This window comes from Panthera pardus, unplaced genomic scaffold (genome assembly GCF_024362965.1).
Source record: "Panthera pardus isolate Hobbes unplaced genomic scaffold, ASM2436296v1 HiC_scaffold_17, whole genome shotgun sequence".
In the NCBI taxonomy this organism is placed as follows: domain Eukaryota; kingdom Metazoa; phylum Chordata; class Mammalia; order Carnivora; family Felidae; genus Panthera; species Panthera pardus.
The window spans coordinates 19,241,890-19,261,547 of record NW_026526732.1 but is presented as its reverse complement, the minus strand read 5'-3'; the positions used below and the strand labels follow the sequence as shown (position 1 = coordinate 19,261,547).

Genomic DNA, 19,658 nt, shown 5'->3' with positions numbered 1-19,658 from the left:
ATGTGCATATCTCACGTCCCCTGCGCTCGAGAGACCCCTTGAGCATAGAGAGATTTACAAAGGTTTATGTTTCCCATAGCACCTGACATAGAAATAGTAATTCCTCAGTATATACTTAATTTATTGTATAAATAAATTACGTATAGCTGCTTGTATCATCCTCACTTTTTGAAACCTGGCATTATGTTATTCTCCTTAGTTTCCAGAGTTAATCTCATCTAAACGTTGTTGAAATATTAAGGTACTAGACTAGTTTATATTGTCTAACCTTTGATTTCTAATAGAAAAGCCCACTTTGTATCAGTGACTCTTCTGCTGTTTCCAAAGATCTTTGTAACATTGTGTCACTAAAGAAAGGCGACGGGGCAGATTCCTTCAAAGCTAACCTTATAGGAGATGCCACCACAGTAAGCAAAGGCCTTGGCTAGGGAAGGTTAGGCATTAGTGTAAACTTACTTAGGATAGTAACAGTAATGACTGCCACTTACTGAATTCTGCTTTATTTTGGACACCGTGCTTTCTACTTTATATGCACTATTTTATTCGATCCTCTTAACAATTTGTAAGTTAGTTGTGTTCCTGAATTTACAGATGCTGAGGCTGACACTTGGTGTGATTACGTGTTCCAGAGGTACAAAGCTAGATAGCGACAGAGCTGGAATTTTGAATACTGATCGTTCTGATTCCATCCCCAGAGTTATTGATGTTGCAGAGAGTCCCATTCATATTGAGTGTACCCACTAATTTTTTTAGGAGAGAAGAAAATAAAAGGAAACTGCTCAACAGTATGTAAATTAACATCTCTGAGAAAAGATTCTAGTGGGAATTAATATTGAAAGAATTTTCCATGTTTAAATACCATATCTTTTAAGTTAGCTCTTCTATTTTTATAATATTTAGGAGATTATGGGGATTAAAGTCTAACCTGTTGACACAGATTTCTAACATTCTTAGGATATTAGAGCAGGCTAGAGATGTTAAAACTTACTATAACCCTCTTATGTTATTAACATCTGGATGGATAAAATTACTTCCTTAATGTTAAATGGCTACTAAGTAACAAATCTAAGACGAGAGCTTAAGGGACCTATGTCCTGAGCAATCCCGTGCTGTTTACACTGTATATCAACTCTTAAGTTTTATCCTTTTCCATCTCTTATTCCTGAAGTTTCTCTATTACTTCCCCCTCAGAAAATGCCATATTACATGTCTTAAGGTATTTAGAGGGACTAGGAGAAGGTAAAGGAAACAAATACCAGTTTTTCCAGAAGGAGTATGTATCTCACATTGTCTAGAAAAGAACAGTTTGTATTAGCAAAATTAACTATACTTCCTGACAAGGTGGGGGAAAGTTTGTTAGCTTCAATGATTGTCTTTTCAGATACCCCTGAAGTCTGAAACCCACAAAATTGCTATTTCATTAAAATTATTGGGACCGCCCCAGACTTTGTTCATATCCCCAGATTACATTACAACTATTAGCTACCTACTAGTCATTTATGTGTTTATTAAACAAATATTTATTGTCTTCTGTGTACTAGGCAATATAATAGATATTAGAGACATACAGATGAAAATGCATGTGTTGGCATAGGAGAAGGAAGATCTTAGTCTATCTAGAGAAATGGGGAGTTGGCTTACCCAAGGGAGCATCACTAAATTGAGACTTAAAAATGAATAGAAGATCACTCAGAGAATAAAAGAGAAGGAGGTTTCAAACAAAGGGAATACTGAGATTTGAAAAAGTCAAGTTCGGGGGTTGTGGGCAGAAGAGGTTTGATAGACAGTGGACAGTCTGTAAAGCAAGGACATGCATTCCATTCTGGAATTTATTTATTCCCTCCCAAAATATATTAAGTACCTACAACATATCAGTCAGGCTCAGTGTCTTACAGTGGTGGTGAACAAGATAAGACCAGTCCTTGCCTAAATAGACTAGTATTATAGTCAGTAAGAAAATTCAGCTAAGGAAAAGGCCACTATTGTGTAGCGATCCTTCAGATTAAAAAAATGTACAGAGTGCTGTTGAAGGACATAGGAATGGGATTGACTTACGTTTGGCAGGTCAAGGAACGCTTCCCAGAGGAAGTAATAGCTAAAACAACTTCTAGATGTTAGTAGGATTGGCCAGGCAAAGAGGGAGACATTGAAATGTGGCCCAGGTGGGAAGGCAGCAAAGGTAAGAGAGCATGAACAGAGAGATGTGCTGGAGTGTATTGGGTAAGAGGGATGTGACAAGGGACGAAGCTGGAGAGGTAAGCAGCAGTCACACCATAGTAAATCTTACAGGTCATATTACTCAGTTTGGACTTTATCCTAAAAGTAATGGTAAGACAATAAAAAAGTTTAAATGAAAGCATGCATTTCCATAATCAGGTTTGCGTTTTAGAACTGTTAAAACACTAGCTACAATAGGGAATGAGTTTAAAAAGGAGCAAAACTGGGGTCGGGAGACTGGGAGACCAGAAAAAAAAACTTTGTGTCTTGAACCAGGAGAGAGGTATTGGAGGTGGGGGAAAGTGGAGAGATAATGGAACGTAATTTTAAAATCACCGGATGATTTTCCCTGATGAGGGAGACGAGAGTTAGGGATGATCCTCCAGATGTTTGTTTGAGCAACTTAATGAACATTAAGACAGGAAATAGAGAGACACAGTGTAGGGGGAAAATAACAAATTCACTTTTGGACACGTTTACTTTGAGGCTCTTACGGAGTTAGTAAAGGGAGCCGTGACCACTGGAATTGAGTCTGAATCTCATGAGAAGGATCTAGGCTGGATATAACTTGGAACTTATCAATAGATAGATGAGTAAGTGAGATTATCTAAAATGTGTTGAATTAAGAGAGTTTGTAAACTCGAAAGCACCTACAAATGTTAATTTTTAGTTAGTAATTTATTATGTTATATTAATTAATGAAAATGTACACACCGGACTTCAAAATGGTACTGTTTTCTTTCTCAATAACTAGTTATATATGCTGAGTCACTAATCATCAAACATATATGTATGTAATGTATAATATTAATATATAATATATAATATACTGCAGTGCAGTATCCTCATCATTCATATGATTAGCAATGAAGATGTGTAATTATAATTTTATACTTAAAACGTGAATGATAATATTTATCTTTATTGTCAGCAAATAAATGTTTCACATAATTAATATCATTCCTAGGTCATATGGCATTTTCTTTTATTACAGCTTTTGATTGGCTTCGAATCTGGAACAGTGGTGTTATGGGACCTCAAATCAAAGAAAGCCGACTACAGATACACGTATGATGAGGTAATAACATTAGTTTTGCTACTCAAACGTTATTTTTGTCATTTTTCTAGTTCAGAACAGCTTCTCTAAGAACTTAATTGGTGATTTTAGTTGAGGCAACCTTTGTAATTGTAACACTTTTTAAATATATAAAACAGATAATCACATAGCTTAAAAGATTTAAAAAACAAAAAAATCTCTTCTCCACCCCTGTCTTTTGGCCTTCTAATCCCTTTACCCCTGGGACTAGTGTCAGCCTTTTATCTCGTTGGTTCTCCTAGAAGTATTCTGTCATTTACCAGAAAATTAGTAAATGTATCCTATTTTTTTTTATTATATACAAGTCATAGTAAACTGTAGACAAGTATAGTTTCACTTGTTTTAAGTTCCAAAGAAAGGGGTGCCTGGGTGGCTCAGTCAGTTAAGCGTCTGACTTCGGCTCAGGTCACGATCTCGCTGTCCATGAGTTCGAGTCCTGCGTCGGGCTCTGTGCTGACCCCTCAGAGCCTGGAGCCTGTTTCAGATTCTGTGTCTCCCTCTCTCTCTGACCCTCCCCCATTCATGCTCTGTCTCTCTCTGTCTCAAAAATAAATAAACGTTAAAAAAAAAATTTAAAAAAAAAAGATCCAAATAAAGATTGATTGTGGTTGACCAATGTCTTTTAAGTCTCACAAACTGTAGGCCTCTCCTCACCTTTTGCCTTCCCTCCTTACTGCATTCCTTCTTTCTTTTTTAAATTTTTTTTAACGTTTATTTATTTTTGAGACAGAGAGAGACAGAGCATGAACAGGGGAGGGGCAGAGAGAGAGGGAGACACAGAATCTGAAACAGGCTCCAGGCTCTCAGCGGTCAGCACAGAGCCTGACGCGGGGCTTGAACTCACGGACTGTGAGATCATGACCTGAGCCGAAGTCGGACGCTTAACCGACCGAGCCACCCAGGCACCCCTGCATTCCTTCTTTATGGCCATTTATTTGTTAAAGGTAGAGTCTCCCAAAGACTAGATTTTTCTGGCTCCGTCCCTCTTGTGTTTAACTTTTTTTTTTTTTTTTTTGCCCTTAGATTTCCTATAAAATGGATAGTATGCTGAGGCTTGATCGAATTCAGATTCATTTTTCATTTTTAGCGAGACTTCTTCATAAATGATGCTGATGCTTTTCTGTTAGGTGGAGTGTTAGTGTCTGTGAGGTGAGCAGGCAGTGTTGTTCAAGGCCTAGATTTATTAATGCATAGAGGTTGCAAAACGAAGGTGTAATTCTGTAATTCCTCCTCTACTTATTAACTCAGACACTTGAGTGTAAAGAGAAACTTCTTCTCATCTACTATTTGGTTAATAGTAGTACAGTTCTTAAGAAAAGCATCAATGATTCTCTCATTTTACTTCGATATTTACTCTAAAGGGGTTGTTCTCTAGTAATCTCAATGATGACCAATTTGTTCTTGCTTCTAGTTTCACTATGTACTTAAGGATTTAAACATGTTTGCTCTCCTTTGACGCGTTGAAGTTACTATTCTTACTGATTTTCAGATTGTTCCATTTTTGGTCAGTGAACCTCCTCCTTTTGGTTCCTGAATTCTTTGGTGATAATAGTCACGGATAGCTTCCCTGCCATTATTATAACAAAGTGTAACTATTAATTTTGCATATTTTTGTTTCAAACTTAGGATGTTTTTCTTATGAAATGTGGCTCAGTCAGTGTGAAATGGTATCCAGTAACTGTAATCTGGGGATTAGTAAGGGTCATGATTTCTAATTCAATGACTAGAGCTAGGAGGTGTATCAGTGGTTTTTCTTGTTTTTAAGATAAAATATGTCATGTCTTTGTATTGATGCTTTCAGTTACTTAAATAGCAGATGACATTGAGAAACTATAGTAATACTTGGAATACTTTATTAATATTTGCATAGTATCTTTGTAAGCAGAACTAAAAGAGAATTTCCTTTGTTTTCATAGCAGCATACTTTGTGTCTATTTTTTTCATAGTTTTTTAAGTTTTTATTTATAAGCAGCGTGTGGCTCAATAATCAAGAGCTCGTTGAAAGTATAAAAAAATATTTTTAACAGAAGGTTCCTATAATTTCATTGAAAGTTTTGACCTGTAAATCTATTTTCTACATTAAAGTCAGAGCAGATTTTAAAAACTAAATTGAACGAGATGATAGTAAACGTTGATAGTTTAAAATAGTTCAAGATTAAATCGAATGAGATAATAGTAAACGTTGACCTGTATATGAGTGGAGCTCTTAAGTTTCAGTTATGTGGTTTTGTGCTGCACTCAGCAGTTCTGCCGTATTCCAGTAGGGCAGCTTTTAAAGTCAATTGACCATGAAGAACTAGGAGTGTTATCAACTTGAGTTGAGAAGTTATTTAAAGAGGACCTAGGAGAGTGATTTTATTTTTGGTGGTTTTTTTGTGTGTTTTTTTTTTTTTTTTTTTGCAGACAGAATAATATTAGAACAAAAATTGAAAGGTTACATACTTTGGTCATATAAAAATATTTCTCAGATAGTTTTTAAGTGGCTCAGAGGTATAAAATAACTTTCTAATCAAAAAAGGGTCTCTTCAGATTTTAAAAATCATCTCATTACTGTGAGAGATGGGTAACATGTTGGAGCTGAGTCTGAGGTTTTTTTTTTTTGTTTTTTTTTTAGTTGATCTTAGTTCCAAATCTATGTTTCTGTCTTAGAGTTTTAGTTGATTTAAAAAATCTGTTCTAGGGGCGCCTGGGTGGCTCAGTCGGTTAAGTGGCCGACTTCGGCTCAGGTCATGATCTCGCGGTCCGTGAGTTCGAGCCCCGCATCGGGCTCTGTGCTAACAGCTCAGAGCCTGGAGCCTGCTTCAGATTCTGTGTCTCCCTCTCTCTCTGACCCTCCCCCATTCATGCTCTGTCTCTCTCTGTCTCAAAAATAAATTAAAAAAACGTTAAAAAAATTAAAAAAAAAAAAAGAATGTTTAAAAAAAAATCTGTTCTAATCTAATGCAACCAATTTTTTTTCTGATGGGATATTGATTGTAACTACTTGATAATTTAAGTTTAGCTATAGTTTATTCTGAGAAACTATAAGAATACATTGTTTTCGTGAATGTGTTGCTAATACATATATCACTATTATATCATCCTCATGCTGGCTTAAGGAATAAAAAGAATTAAAACAGTGTCAATATCGTATTAAATTTCATTTGCATTATAAGAGGGCTAATGGGAATGTAAAGGTTGTAACATGTTGACTTTAGCTTGGAAAATAGGAAAAGGTTAAAGTTGAAAATTATAATATTGATTGTATATAGCTTGGTGTTGAGATTTTCTTTCTAAAAATGGAATTCTTCACCCCTCTTCTATAGGCTATTCACTCTGTTGCTTGGCATCATGAGGGAAAACAGTTTATTTGCAGTCATTCAGACGGCACCTTGACTATATGGAATGTGAGGTCCCCAGCTAAACCTGTACAGACAATCACTCCACATGGTAAGAATGTATCCCTTTGAACGCTACAAAAATTGTGTACATTAAACTGTTTTGAATTTGGATTTTTTGTTTTGTTTTTGAGGATAAGGATGAGGGTTTTTTTAAGGAAATTAAAAATATATACACATATGGAAATAAAATGTAACAACCAGCTAATAAACTCTCTAAGTGTATTTACAGTTGATACTTCAAATTTGAACTTTGAGCAAATGAATGGCACATTGTCTTCTGAATATTGTTTGTCCAGTAGTCCAAAAAGTGAATAATTTTGTGAAAGATATAGGACTTTAAGCCTTTCTCATCTTAAAGTTATCACTTGCAAGTTGCATGCAGCTTGTGTGTGTGCAGCTTGTGTGTGTGTGTGTGTGTGTGTGTGTGTGTGTGTACTGAAACACTTTGAACTCTACATAAGGTAATTTTATGCATTGAAGAATTATGTCAAAGGTTCCCAAGGTCACCCCAAGTTTGATGATTTACTAGTGAGACTCCCAGGACTCAGCAAAGGGATGAAGAGTAAAATCAACAAACGGAAAAGGTACATGAGGTAAAGTCTGGAGGAAGCTTCCAATAGCCCTCTCCCAGTGAAGTGACACAGGACATGTTTACTTGCTCTAGCAATGAGTTGTTACCAGATATGTGAAATGTTGTCTAACATGGAACCTCATATGAGCCCAGGGGTTCGGAGTTTTTATTGGAGTCTCTCCACCAACACTTTCTGCTTTAGCGCATACCAAAATTTCAGATGCCCAGAAAGAAAGCAGGGATTCGTCATAAATTGTTTTGTTCATACAGACAGCTTAGGCACACTGTGTCACCCTTATCAGAATCGGCATTGTGGAAACCATCTCAAAAGCCAGTTACCAGATGCCAACCAAGAGCTAACCCTGCAAGCCAACCTTTCTAGGGATAGCAGTCTCAAGCTTGCTGTGTTAATTCTTTTCTGTGCAAGCTCTATTGACAGAACCTCTTAAGAAGGTTTTATTAGGGTGTTTATGAAGAGATTATGAAGGCCTTCTTTGAGTTTTGAATGAAGCTTAGGAATTTGTATTTCTTTATTAATCTGCATTCTCCAACCACCCTAAGAGATTCTTAACCAGTGAATTTAGGGAGATTAAAGGAATTGTTATTTTTTGGTAGTATATTGAAGAATATCCTGTAGCATTGCTAATATTTTATTTTTTGCTTTAAAATGATCAGTTCCTACTTTAAAAAAATATTAATCTAAATTATTGCAACATAGAAATTAAAGAAACAGTAAAATTAACGGTTTATCTACCTGTGTCAGGATGGGTTTTTAGAGTTGTTTTCTAGAAAAAAATAGTAATTCTTAAAGCCACACATTGTGATATACTTTACCATTGCTTTGTGGTAGCAGTCTTCCAGAAAAACTATTTTAAATTTGCAACAGGTGTATTTATGTGTGCATCCAGAGGATAGCCCTTAATGATTAAGGTTCCAGTTTTTCTTAATATATTTTCATTTTTTATTAGTGCCTAGTTCTCTAGTCTTGGTGATACTCCTAGGAATTCCCTTAAATTTTAGGATCTCCTAAGACCTCTACATCCTAAGAATCCTGAAAACCAAAAAGTGGATGATTAGTTTCAAACCTTTCATTTCAAATCCAGGAGAAAATGAAACTAGTATCAAAGATGATAGAAATATACAACATTGGTTTTGCAGTTTTAAGTTTATCTAAATTTTTATCTTTTTACGTAAGAATGGTACTTTTTTTTCTTTTTAACGGTTTGAGAGTAAGTTGTTGACATACTGCTCAGTCACCCCCAAATATTCCAGTATCTATTTCTTACAAATAAGAACATTCTCCTGTATCACCACCTTTTGCCTTTTATCAAAAGGGTCTATATGCAGATTACATTTAGTTGTCATGTTTCTTCAGTGTCTTTCCAACTGGAACAGTTCTTGAGCCTTTTCTTGATTTTCATAACTGACAAATTTTGAATATTGTAGGTTAGTTATTTTATAGAATATGCCTGCATTTAGTTTTGTCTGATGTTTTTTCATGCTTAGATTCCGATTGCACTCTCTGAAAAGGTTTGCTTTCTTTTTGCTGCCTTCCAAGTGGAACTTGTGTTTGATTTGTCCACATTGATGGTATCTTATACCTTGGTCCCTTGATGAAACTTCTGTCAGAGCTCTCTATTACAGCATTCGTTTTCCCTTTGAAATTGATAACTATTTTAACTTGTATTTGTAATCAGTAAATATTTTGATTTGAAGGGAGTACTTTGAGACTGTATCAACATACTGTACCTCCTCAAAATTATACCCTCTGTTTTTAGCACCCATTGTTGTTTCTTGGCTGGATTAACTTTACTGTGATAATTGCCAAATGTTGACTTTCTTGTTTAATCTTGATCCCTTTTTATGCCAAAATCTTAGCTCTTTGAGAGCAGATTTTCAGAAGTGGCATAAAGTTTCTATAGAGTTTGTAGTATCTTAGCAAAGTCACTAGCTAAAATTATTTTTAAATGAATAAGACAGAATATTTGTAGTAATATGTTCTTTTCAAAATTAGAATCCAAATAAAGTGTAAATAAGTTTTTTCTGTGGCAGGTGTGAAAAAGTAGGATGGCATTTATTGCATATAATAGCAGTCTAAAAATGTATATGATCAGAAGTACTCTTAATAAAATATGAATTATTTTCAATAGTAATAATGTTTACTGCTTATTGCTAAGGGTGGGTAACCTACCAGAGTTAAGTTTATGTTAATAACTGATTTCAGCGACAAAACTAAATACATTTTTATACATTAAACTAGAAAAATGTGTTTTTCATGCCGTAACAAGGTGTCATATATTCCATATATAACCATACTTGTGGTGTATAATTTGGGTGTACTAAATGTCTGCTTTGATGGATTGAAATTTAGGGTTATTTTCTCATTAGTGTCTTCTGTTGTTGTCTCTTGCTTTTACTTTCTAACAGTTATGGTAAATTACTTTAAATATACTAGACTTAAAATTTTGTCCATTTTGATTTTTTTTATATTTAAACCCATTTAATGGTTGGGTATCTTCTTCTTAAAAAGCATTTGTAAGCATTACCTTGATAGTCAGGAAATGATTGTACTTTAAGACTTCTGCCAGTACTTTTATTACATGACGTTCAAGGTAAGGAATAGCTTGAGATGTCCTTGAAGAATTTGTTCAGAAGACGTAATCAACCTAACATGGGGTTTTAAAGTCAGAAGATTTGTGGTCAAGCCCTGGTTCCCTAGTTTCTAGGTCTGTGGCCTTTGGGAAGTCAGTTAATATTTCTGAACCTCAACATCCTCAATTATAAATGGGGATAATAAATGAATTTAGCCTTCTGACATGGTTGTTGTGGGGATTATTTTTACTTAAATTCAGCAAATATTGGGGCTACCATGTGATAGGCACTGTTCTATATCCTGGATCAAATAAACAAAATATAAGTGAAAGTACCTGAAAACTGTGATGTGCTATACATATGTGATTATAATAATTATAAATCTGGGTCTGGTATTTATTTGATAGGATAGTACCAAAAGATTTTTAGATTAGAGTATTGTTCCCCAAAATATATTTCACAATACAAATTTTTCTTACGTTAATGAATTTTTTGGTGAAAAAGCATGTTATAGTTGAAGATTAGGAAATGCTGAATTAAAATTGAGCATTTTCTTCACTGTAATACTTCATAACCTTTAATGTGTGCTACGAATTTCTAAGAGTATATATGTATATACACGTACACACATATAGGTACATCCCTATATATATTATTTATACGGTTTACAAATGCATTTATTTTATGTGGCTTTTCACAAACTTATTTGACTTTAGTATCTTTTATTTGGAGGACATCTTGTGGTTCTCTAGTGTTCTATGAAGTACACTTTGGGGAATGATGGGCTTGAACTATAACTGAATCGTAAGATAGTTCTCCAGATGTGTTAGCTATTACGTTCCAGTTACCCTTTGATGATATCTTTCATAGCTAAAGTTGTTTGCCGGACTCTTCTTCTGAGGGGCATAGCAGTTATCTAGATAGTAACGATCAGATTTCCAGTAAAGGAAAATAATTTGAATTCATTTAAGATAATTTTTTGATACAATGTTGGATAACTTTACAATGCATATAAAGATGGTTGATAGTTACATTTTTTCAGAAAGTTTTCATTCGTGTGTCTAAAATACTTAATAGGTGATTTTTGACTAAAACAGTGATAGCTCCCTTTAATCTAGTTTTTATGAATTGCAGAGAACATTTCTTTGGCAATCAGAAAACCTGGAATGTAACTCTAGCTTTGCTATGTGTGAAATGACTTTGTGGAGGTAATTACTATTCTCTGGGACTTAGTGTCATCTAAGGTGAACAAGGTGATTTTTAAGGTGTAAAGTTTTGTGAATCTGTGGAAATAAAGCAGTATTTGTTCAATCTACTGACTGCAAAGTCATTTCATCTTGGTGGGCTATAAATGCTGTATCTCATATGGTAAGCCTAAGGGTGAGTTCCGCTTTTCTCTTTTTACCTGTTTGTCTCCTAGGACAGACAAGCTTTCATAATTTAGGAGGGAAGAACTTGATAATCCTGGAATGGCTCACATATTTACCCTGAAGCAATCATAATGATTCTATGATTTGCTGGTTCAGGGCACCACAGGATCTCCCCTCTAATCCTGGGTATGTGTGTGTCAATCAGAGTGAGATTTTTCTGATTGTCACCTTCATCAAAATCAGATGATTCTCAAAGGAGATAGACGTGATAGATGGTTAAAATCAATAGATGTCCGTTAAAGGACATGATATTTTAAAATTTATTTCCTAAAGCTTATTAATTGGTACAGTCTAATCTACTTATTAAGAAATAAACCAAGGTTGGGAAACTTTAATTCTGTTAAGTGTCACTGAAGAGAAAATAAAATCTTACATAAGTAAAAGTCAATACAGTATCTTAAAGATATGACATGCAAAAAATTGTATTAGTCTACCTTTAAGATTCACCGGAAGCATAAAACATTCAATAAATAATAAAACCATATTGCAGTTCTTTATATAGTTCATTACAAAGTTTTGCTCAGTTTATGAATTTGAAAGGACTTACCAGACTCCACAGAGCATATGCAAATAAAGCTTTTATTTCGAGGCAAAGGATATCATCCTGCAGCAGGAGAAACATAACGCAGGTAAGCATTCTGAGAGACGTCCCATATCCAAGCTCCCACAGGCACTTACATGTACACAAGGATCGTGCTGAGTCTCCCTCCAACCACCATCTGACTTCTGAGGAACTCAATTTACCCTTTCAGTGATCAAGCCAGTCTTGCCAAACCAATTAGGCCCATTGCCAGCCATCAGTAAAACTGTTACACTCGGGGTTACCAGGGGAGTTTTGGGGCGTTTTGGAACTTGAACAAGCATATCATAACTCCCGTTGCCCTTGGCCAAGAGTCAAAAACTACATATTCAGATATCTCCAGCTGGGGTGTCTTCACACTCATTAAAGAAAGAACACCCTCCTCGTTTCAGACTAGTATTGTTAACGGTGTGATTCTCCAGTGGAATCATTTTATTTTCTAGAACATCACCGTCCAATAGAAATGTAATGCAAGCTGCATGTGTAGTTTTAAATTTATTAGTAACTATACCAGTAACTGTTGAAAAAGGTCAAATTAGTTTTAATAATGTTTGAGATATTTCACATTCTTTTTTTATACAAACTTGAGATATTTCACATTCTTTTTTTATACTCTTTGAAATATATGTACTTTACAATTATACCACATCTTGGACTAGCCACATTTTAGGTGTTAAGTAGCCGTGTATGAGTGGTGGCTACCACGGTGGACTTTGTGATGGAGACCTAAATGATTTTACAATGAGAAACAAAATCTATATTTTGGAAATACTACTTTGATGGTAGTGCATCAGTTGAGCTGGCGGCAGAAGAGGGAGACCAATTAAGAAGCTTTTATAAACAATAAATATTGAAGATTTCGATCGTGACAACAAATGGGAAGAAATGGACATACGTGAATACAATTCTGGAATTTAATCTACAGGGCTTAGACCAATTCTTTGTGGCTGGGTGGTTTACAGGAATGGAGAGCAGGGCATAGTAAGAGATAAGAAATCAGATGTGACAAGGAGGTTTATATGATTTATTAAGTTGTTTTATAATTAACCAGCTCTTTTCAACAACTTATCAAGGCAGTTCACAGGTATTTGAACAAGCACAAGCTGAATAAGCACAGATTTTTGCTGCTCGGGTGACATAGCAAGTAAGAGGTAAAATGACACCTAGTGGTGAAATCAGGTGATCCTCTAAACATCCTGTATATGTGCTGTATTAAATCTTATGCCTTGTTACTTACTTGATTTAGAAAATGGTTAATCTAGGATTACAGATGAATAAATTTTTCTGTAATGAAGCAATGATTGGTGACATAATTTTAAAAATCTGAGTTGGAAAAAAAAAAAAAAAAGACTATGCTGATCAAAAGGACTCATTAAGGTCCACACAAGATTAATGAAGAAAGATGACTATAAAAACTGCAACATTTTTGACTTACGGAGATAATGAAACTACTCTGCAGCATCCTTATAGGGGGTGGGAAAAAAAGTTTACTTACAAAGAAATAAAAATCAGACTGGCTTTAAACTTCATTATAAGTTTAAATGCTGGACATGGTGGAACAACATGGAAGACTATTGAGCAAGACAAAAGCTAAGAATTTTGTACCTAGCCATGTTTTGTGCATGACATATAAAAGCTTCAACTTGTAAGGATTCAGTAGATACACCACTCAATGTCCTTCTTTAAAACTCATCCTAGCCACTGAAAGAGTGGTGGTGAATATTGAAATAAATTAAATTGAGCTACAGTTGAATAATTGTTTACTTCATGAAGCAAAATGTATACAAAAGTAACCTTTGAGAAAATAAATATAAAATTTATGTCCGCATTCTCAAGTTTTATCAGTCTGACGCTTTCATTAGAACTTTGGGGGGTAGAAGGAGACTAAAGGCCTGATGCTGGCTGTCAGAGCAGACATTTAACTTACTGGAAGGCCCTATATTTCTGAACATACTGAAATAGTGGTTAAAATCCTGTGTTCCTTGTACAGTGTGAGGGACTAATTTTCAGATTTAGGTGTCCTTTTTTTCTACCTTTCTTTTTTTCTCAATTCCCCTTCCCCACTCAGTAAACCAGTCTTCTCTCCTAGCAGTCCTTTCCAGTCCCTCGGTCTGGTGTTCTGCTTACTTTGTCACTGGCCACTTGGTTTTTGTAAATTAGGATGCCAGAGGTTCAAGTTTCATTACATTGTCATTTCATACAAAGAGGGGAAGAGATGATTCCCTGGGATCTTGAGGCAGGATTAGATGCTCTAATACCAGTTGACAGGTGTGTATTTATAAAAATTTAATGTAATAAAGGTGACATTTTGAATCCGTGGGAAAGCTATGATGGTTCAATAAATAGCGCTGGTAGGTGCATACCTCTATCACAACTCTTCAAATTGTACACTTTAAATCTGTGCACTTTGCTGTCTGGCAATTACAGCTCAATAGAACTATAAAAATAGCTCGGAAATTGTTAGAGGAAAAATACTTTCCCTGTGCCAAAATAAACTTCACAAAATAATGAAATGTAATGAGTGAGACTGTAAAGCAATTATAAGATACTGCAAAAAGAAACTTAAATGATGTGGGGGCAGGGAAGAACTTCGTAATAAGCATGAAACCAAGGAAGGGAAACCAAGGATCCCATAAATGTGATCGTATCTTGCCAGTCCCTTCTCCCTCAGCCTTTCCCCATGTTAGCAGCCCGGTCCCCTTTCCTGTCCTACCAGGTACACTGTCAAAAATCTTAACAGGTGTTCTTCCAAAATAAATATGCTTCTAAAATTATATATATTAGTACATGTATATATGTAAATATGAGGGTTTGGGCATTGTTTTGCAAAACACAGAATTATATTAGTCTTTTTTGTATGTTTTCCGAATCCAGTGTACTTGAGGAAAGTCTCTTCGTGTCATCTGGCATAGTTCTAATTCCTTCATCTTAATAGTCATGTAATAGCCAATTGTTTGTGTCCCAGTTTTTCCCAGTGTTCAGCCATTCCAAAATAATGGACGTTCACTTTATTTTCAGTTCTTGAAAATACACTACAAGTTATGTTGCTATTACCATCTTGTACATATTTGGTAGGCATTGGTCCTTTTGTTTTTATGGAATAAATGTTTAGGAGTAGAATTGCTGTTCCTAAGGGTTAGAGTTTTAAGTATTTTTTTAAAAAAAATTTGAATGTTTATTTTTGAAAGAGAGAGAGGGAGAGAGACAGAGCATGAATCGGGGAGGGCAGAGAGAGAGGGAGACACAGAATCTGAAGCCGGCTCCAGGCTCTGAGCTGTCAGCACAGAGCCCGATGTGGGCCTCAAACTCCCTAACCGTGAGGTCATGACCTGAGCTGAAGTCAGCCGCTTAACCAACTGAGCCACCCAGGCGCCCTATAAGTATTTCTACTTTAAATTAATGTTCTCAGGCTGCCTTTCAAAGAGACTGTATCCATTACACATTTCCTTCAGCCATGTATGAGTACTTCTTTTACAACATTCCTGCTAACAGTAGACATTATAGCCCATTTTACTTCTGCATTTTCCTTTTTTTTTTTTTTTTTAACTTCCTCTTTGCTCAAGGTTTCAAAATCAAAGAGTGACTTCCTTCTTTCCTAGGTATTTTCTGAGCATGCACATGACCTTGCACCTGTATGCAACCTTTTAGTCCTAGTGTATGTCTAGTTTTTCAGGATTTTCTTTAAATTCTTGCCCAGGCTCTTACTTGACACACCTGAAACCACAGCCTTAGGCAACTGTGATACCACCAGCAAATTGTTATTATATCTGTGCTGCCCTGCAGGTATGAGACCTTCTGTCTCCCTAAGCTGATGTCTGTGTCAAATGAAATTGCCACGATATCTTGGGAATAGTTTCCAGGGAGCTGTGAGTTGGGACAAAATATCAATGATTGTGGTCTAACAAAGTTGGTTTTGATGGAATTGCGAAATTTCAACCCTCTGTGATGGCATGTATTATTGCTTTTTCCTGTTTGTCTAGTCACTGAGCTGGGGAGTGAGGAGGTTGGGAATAGCCTTTCATCAGAACATCCTCCCCCCCCCCCCGAGTTTCCATCATTCTGTTGGGTAGACAATGTTCCACTTGTTTTGTGACTTCACAGTTCTGAAGTGGTTAACTTTAGTTGCTAGTATTTAAATTTTTGTGGGAGAGCGAGTTCACAGAGGTCCTTACTTTGTCATTCTGGAAGTCACCTTCCTTTCCTAGTTTTCCTTAGCTTATTCATAGGTAGTGAGCTGACCATGTGAACTTTAAGGTCATTTTGTGCAAATCCAAGAAAAGCTGTTGGAATTCTAATTACATTAAATTTGTGAATTAATTGTGGAAGAATTGGCATTTTAAGATTTTTAGTTTTCTTAACTGGACACATGATTAAGACTGATAGACTTGATTATTTAAATGTATACTTTTGTGCAGTTTTTTAAATTTTCTAAGAATTCAGTCGTAAATGAGTCTAGGAAAAATACCTGTAATATATGATGGATATAGTGTTAATGACCTTTGATTAGCATTTTTAAATGTAAAGAAGGTAAGATATAAGCATAGGTAAAAGACATGAGGTATTTTTCAAAGAAGATATACAGATGACCGGAAAGGCAAAGAATACTCAGAGATTAAAACAACACAAATTAAAATGAGATACCCTTTCCACTTAACAAAAACAAAACAAAAGAAAACATTGTTTACGAAGAGTGTGGCAAACTATGTTCTTACACTGCTGTTGGATGTATGAATTGGTATAGCCTGTTTGGAATACAGTTTGACCCACATATCCCTTTTCCTAAGAATTAATCCTTAGGAAAAATCATCAATTTACACACTCATTAAATAGTAACTGAGTGCCCACTTTATGCCAAATAATGTTTGTCACCAGGAATACATCAACAGAAACACATACACACGTAAAACCTTTGCCTTCATGGCATTTACATTCTTGTCGGTGAGGCAAACAAGAATAAAATTTAAACAATGAAAGTTTATTAGAATGAGCAGGTGTGCCAAGAGGCAGGGGGAAGGTGGGAGAGAAGTATGGGGTAGAGGCATGTGTTTGGGATCTCCCAAGAATATTACAATAATGTTGAGAATGATTAATCTCTAAGAAGGGGAATATGTTTTATTTGCTTTATATTTTTCTGTGTTGTTTCTACAATGAATATGTAGAAATAGCAGAAATAAAACTTTTTTTAAAATAATAAAATTCTTTCACAGTATGAATTTCTGACATTTTATAGAGCTTGGTTTATTTTAGCAGTCTCTTCAGACATTACAGTGGATGGATCCTACTTTAGAATAAATATAAATGAAGTTATTAGCATAGGGTTTAATTTTGCAACCTGTCACACTTGGGTAAAATATGGCTTAATTTATTTTTTTAAATCTAGCTATTTTAAAACTTGAATTCATTTACAAAATTGAAATTCTGTTTGCTTATCTGTAATTAAGAACATTGGAAAGGCTATCAATGTCTCTTTTCAAGAATTTTGTCACATAAATGTACTAAGTTACTCATTTACTTTGCAGCACTGACTTTCAAACAGTAAAAATTACTTGATCATTTTAAATATTTTATATTGAAAACTTCTTTCAAAATTGTTTAAAAATGTTACATGGTTGATTTCATTATACTTTACTTTCATTTTATATATTAACTATCAATTTAAGAATTTAGAGTAATTTAGAATTTTAGAATTTAATGCAGGAAAATATATTTTAGGAAAACAGTTAAAGGATGGAAAGAAGCCAGAACCATGCAAACCTATCCTCAAGGTGGAATTCAAAACGACTAGATCTGGGTAAGATTTTACTTCATTGCCAATATTCATTGTATATAATTACTAAAATAGCACTAAAGGCTATTTTATCATTATGTTTTAAAGCCTACTTTAGAATGTTCTAGCCCAGTCTTAAATTTTATGCATGCTTTATTTAATGAAATAACTAAAATTGGTAAATTTAGGATAAAGTATTTCTTTGTATTCTCTTTGTCTTTGGTAGTTTTGTAATGTATCTTGGAAAGTTTGAATAATCTTTCTTGTTAAACGTTATACATTCAGTTCAGTTACTCTTTAGCAACAATGGTTGCTGCTATTCACTACTATTCACAGTAGTATTCACTACTGAAAACTGGAACAAGCAGTGAACAAATATTTAAAACTTAACCTATTTATACTATATATGTTAATTATGAAAGTTATGTGTGTTTTTCACAAATTAAATCTCATCATGAGAATATTTGGCAAATACAAAAACACATACGGTTTAAATATTAAAGGAAGTTTGTCAGTTGTAGTTTGTATTTCTTATATGTACCAGATGTTTAAATGTATAATAAAGGGAAAAATTATAAATGTTTGTTAGAAAATTCCACCTCATTAACCCCTGAAAGAAGCCTTTTATTTATGTTCTAGTTCCCCAGGAAGAGTGTGTGGTTTTATTTATCATAGCTATGTAAGGGAGTGAATTTATGTAGTGTATACAGAGCATTGGTTCTCAAATTGTGGTCCTTGGAACAGCAGTATTAGCTGAGACCTTGTTAGAAATGCAAATTCTCAGACTCTTCCCCACACCTTCTGGATCAGAAACTATCTGTGGGTGGAGCCAACCAATCTGTATTTTAATTAGACTGAGACGAGATTCTGATGCATGGAAATTTAGAACCCTGGCATATGTTTTCTTTTTTAAGTTTATGTATTTTGAGAGAGAGAAAGAGCACACAGGGGTAGGGGCAGAGAGAAAGAGAGACAGAATCCCAAGCAGGCTCTGCACCATCAGCACAGAGTCCAGTGTGGGGCTTGATCTCACAAACCGTGACATCATGACCTGAGCCGAGATCATGACCTGAGCCGAGATCAAGAGTTGGATGCTTAACTGCCTACGCCACCCCGGCGCCCCAGTTTTTAAATACCAGCTTATAACCACTGGTTGTTATAACTGTGGTCCACTGACCTCTATTTACTCGTCTTCTAATCGTATTCATTTTAGCCCTATTCTCATTTGAGAAAGACAGTGGCTGAAGAATCATAAGGTTGCTGTTACTTGTCCTTGATACTCATCAGCCTTCCTGTGGGATTCGGAAGATGTACTGGTTCCAACAAGAGGTTGAATGAACTCCAAAAGGAATGGCATCTGTTTAATTGACTGTGGCATCCCTCACTGTGTGACCTTTGGCATAGAGTTTTTTGACTTCTTGGAACTTCAGTTTTCTCATTTATTACATAAATATGATAATAGGTCAAAAGGTGGTTGTGATGAATTAAGTGAGAGACAGTCATGTATTGAAAGCATTTCACAGAGTGCCCGGTACATAATAAACTTCCTCTGAATAGTCGCTCTTATTGTTACTAGAAAACTTCCTACTACCAACTGTCCTACTGCCTACTACCTACTTCCTACTACCAAATTGTTTGCATAATTTGTCCTATGGCAAAGGAATGTAAGGAAAGGCAATGACAGCAAAAACAAAAACAAAGTGTGTGGGGTGAACCAGAAAAAAACCTGTGTTTATAGTTTACAATACAACATCAAATGAATTGTCTACACATTTAAATTAACCATGCCTGTTGTCTACTGATTGGAAACAAAGGCGAATGTCCAGGGAGGATTTTTTTTTTTTCTATTTGTGCTTTATTGTTTTCAATTTTTTTTAAGCTTATCTATTTTGAGAGAGAGAGAGAGAAGAGGGAGGGAGGGAGGGAGGGAGGGAGAGAGAGAGAGAGAGAGAGAGAGAGAGAGAGAGAGAGAGAGAGAGAGAGAGAACACAAACAGGGGAAGGGCAGAGAGAGTGGTAGGGAGAG

The 19,658-nt window shown here is 35.3% G+C and overlaps 1 protein-coding gene across 4 annotated transcripts in view; it reads left to right on the top strand.

Moving 5' to 3' along the window:
* Window positions 1-19,658, top strand: part of STXBP5 (syntaxin binding protein 5) — a 169,614-nt gene that overhangs the window by 57,369 nt on the left and 92,587 nt on the right. For all 4 annotated transcript variants that reach the window (XM_019425027.2, XM_019425026.2, XM_019425025.2 and 1 more), the window contains exons 7-9: window positions 3,212-3,295; window positions 6,619-6,742; window positions 17,579-17,657. In XM_019425027.2, the coding sequence (XP_019280572.1) occupies window positions 3,212-3,295; window positions 6,619-6,742; window positions 17,579-17,657 (287 nt within the window). The remainder of the gene's footprint in view (window positions 1-3,211; window positions 3,296-6,618; window positions 6,743-17,578; window positions 17,658-19,658) is intronic.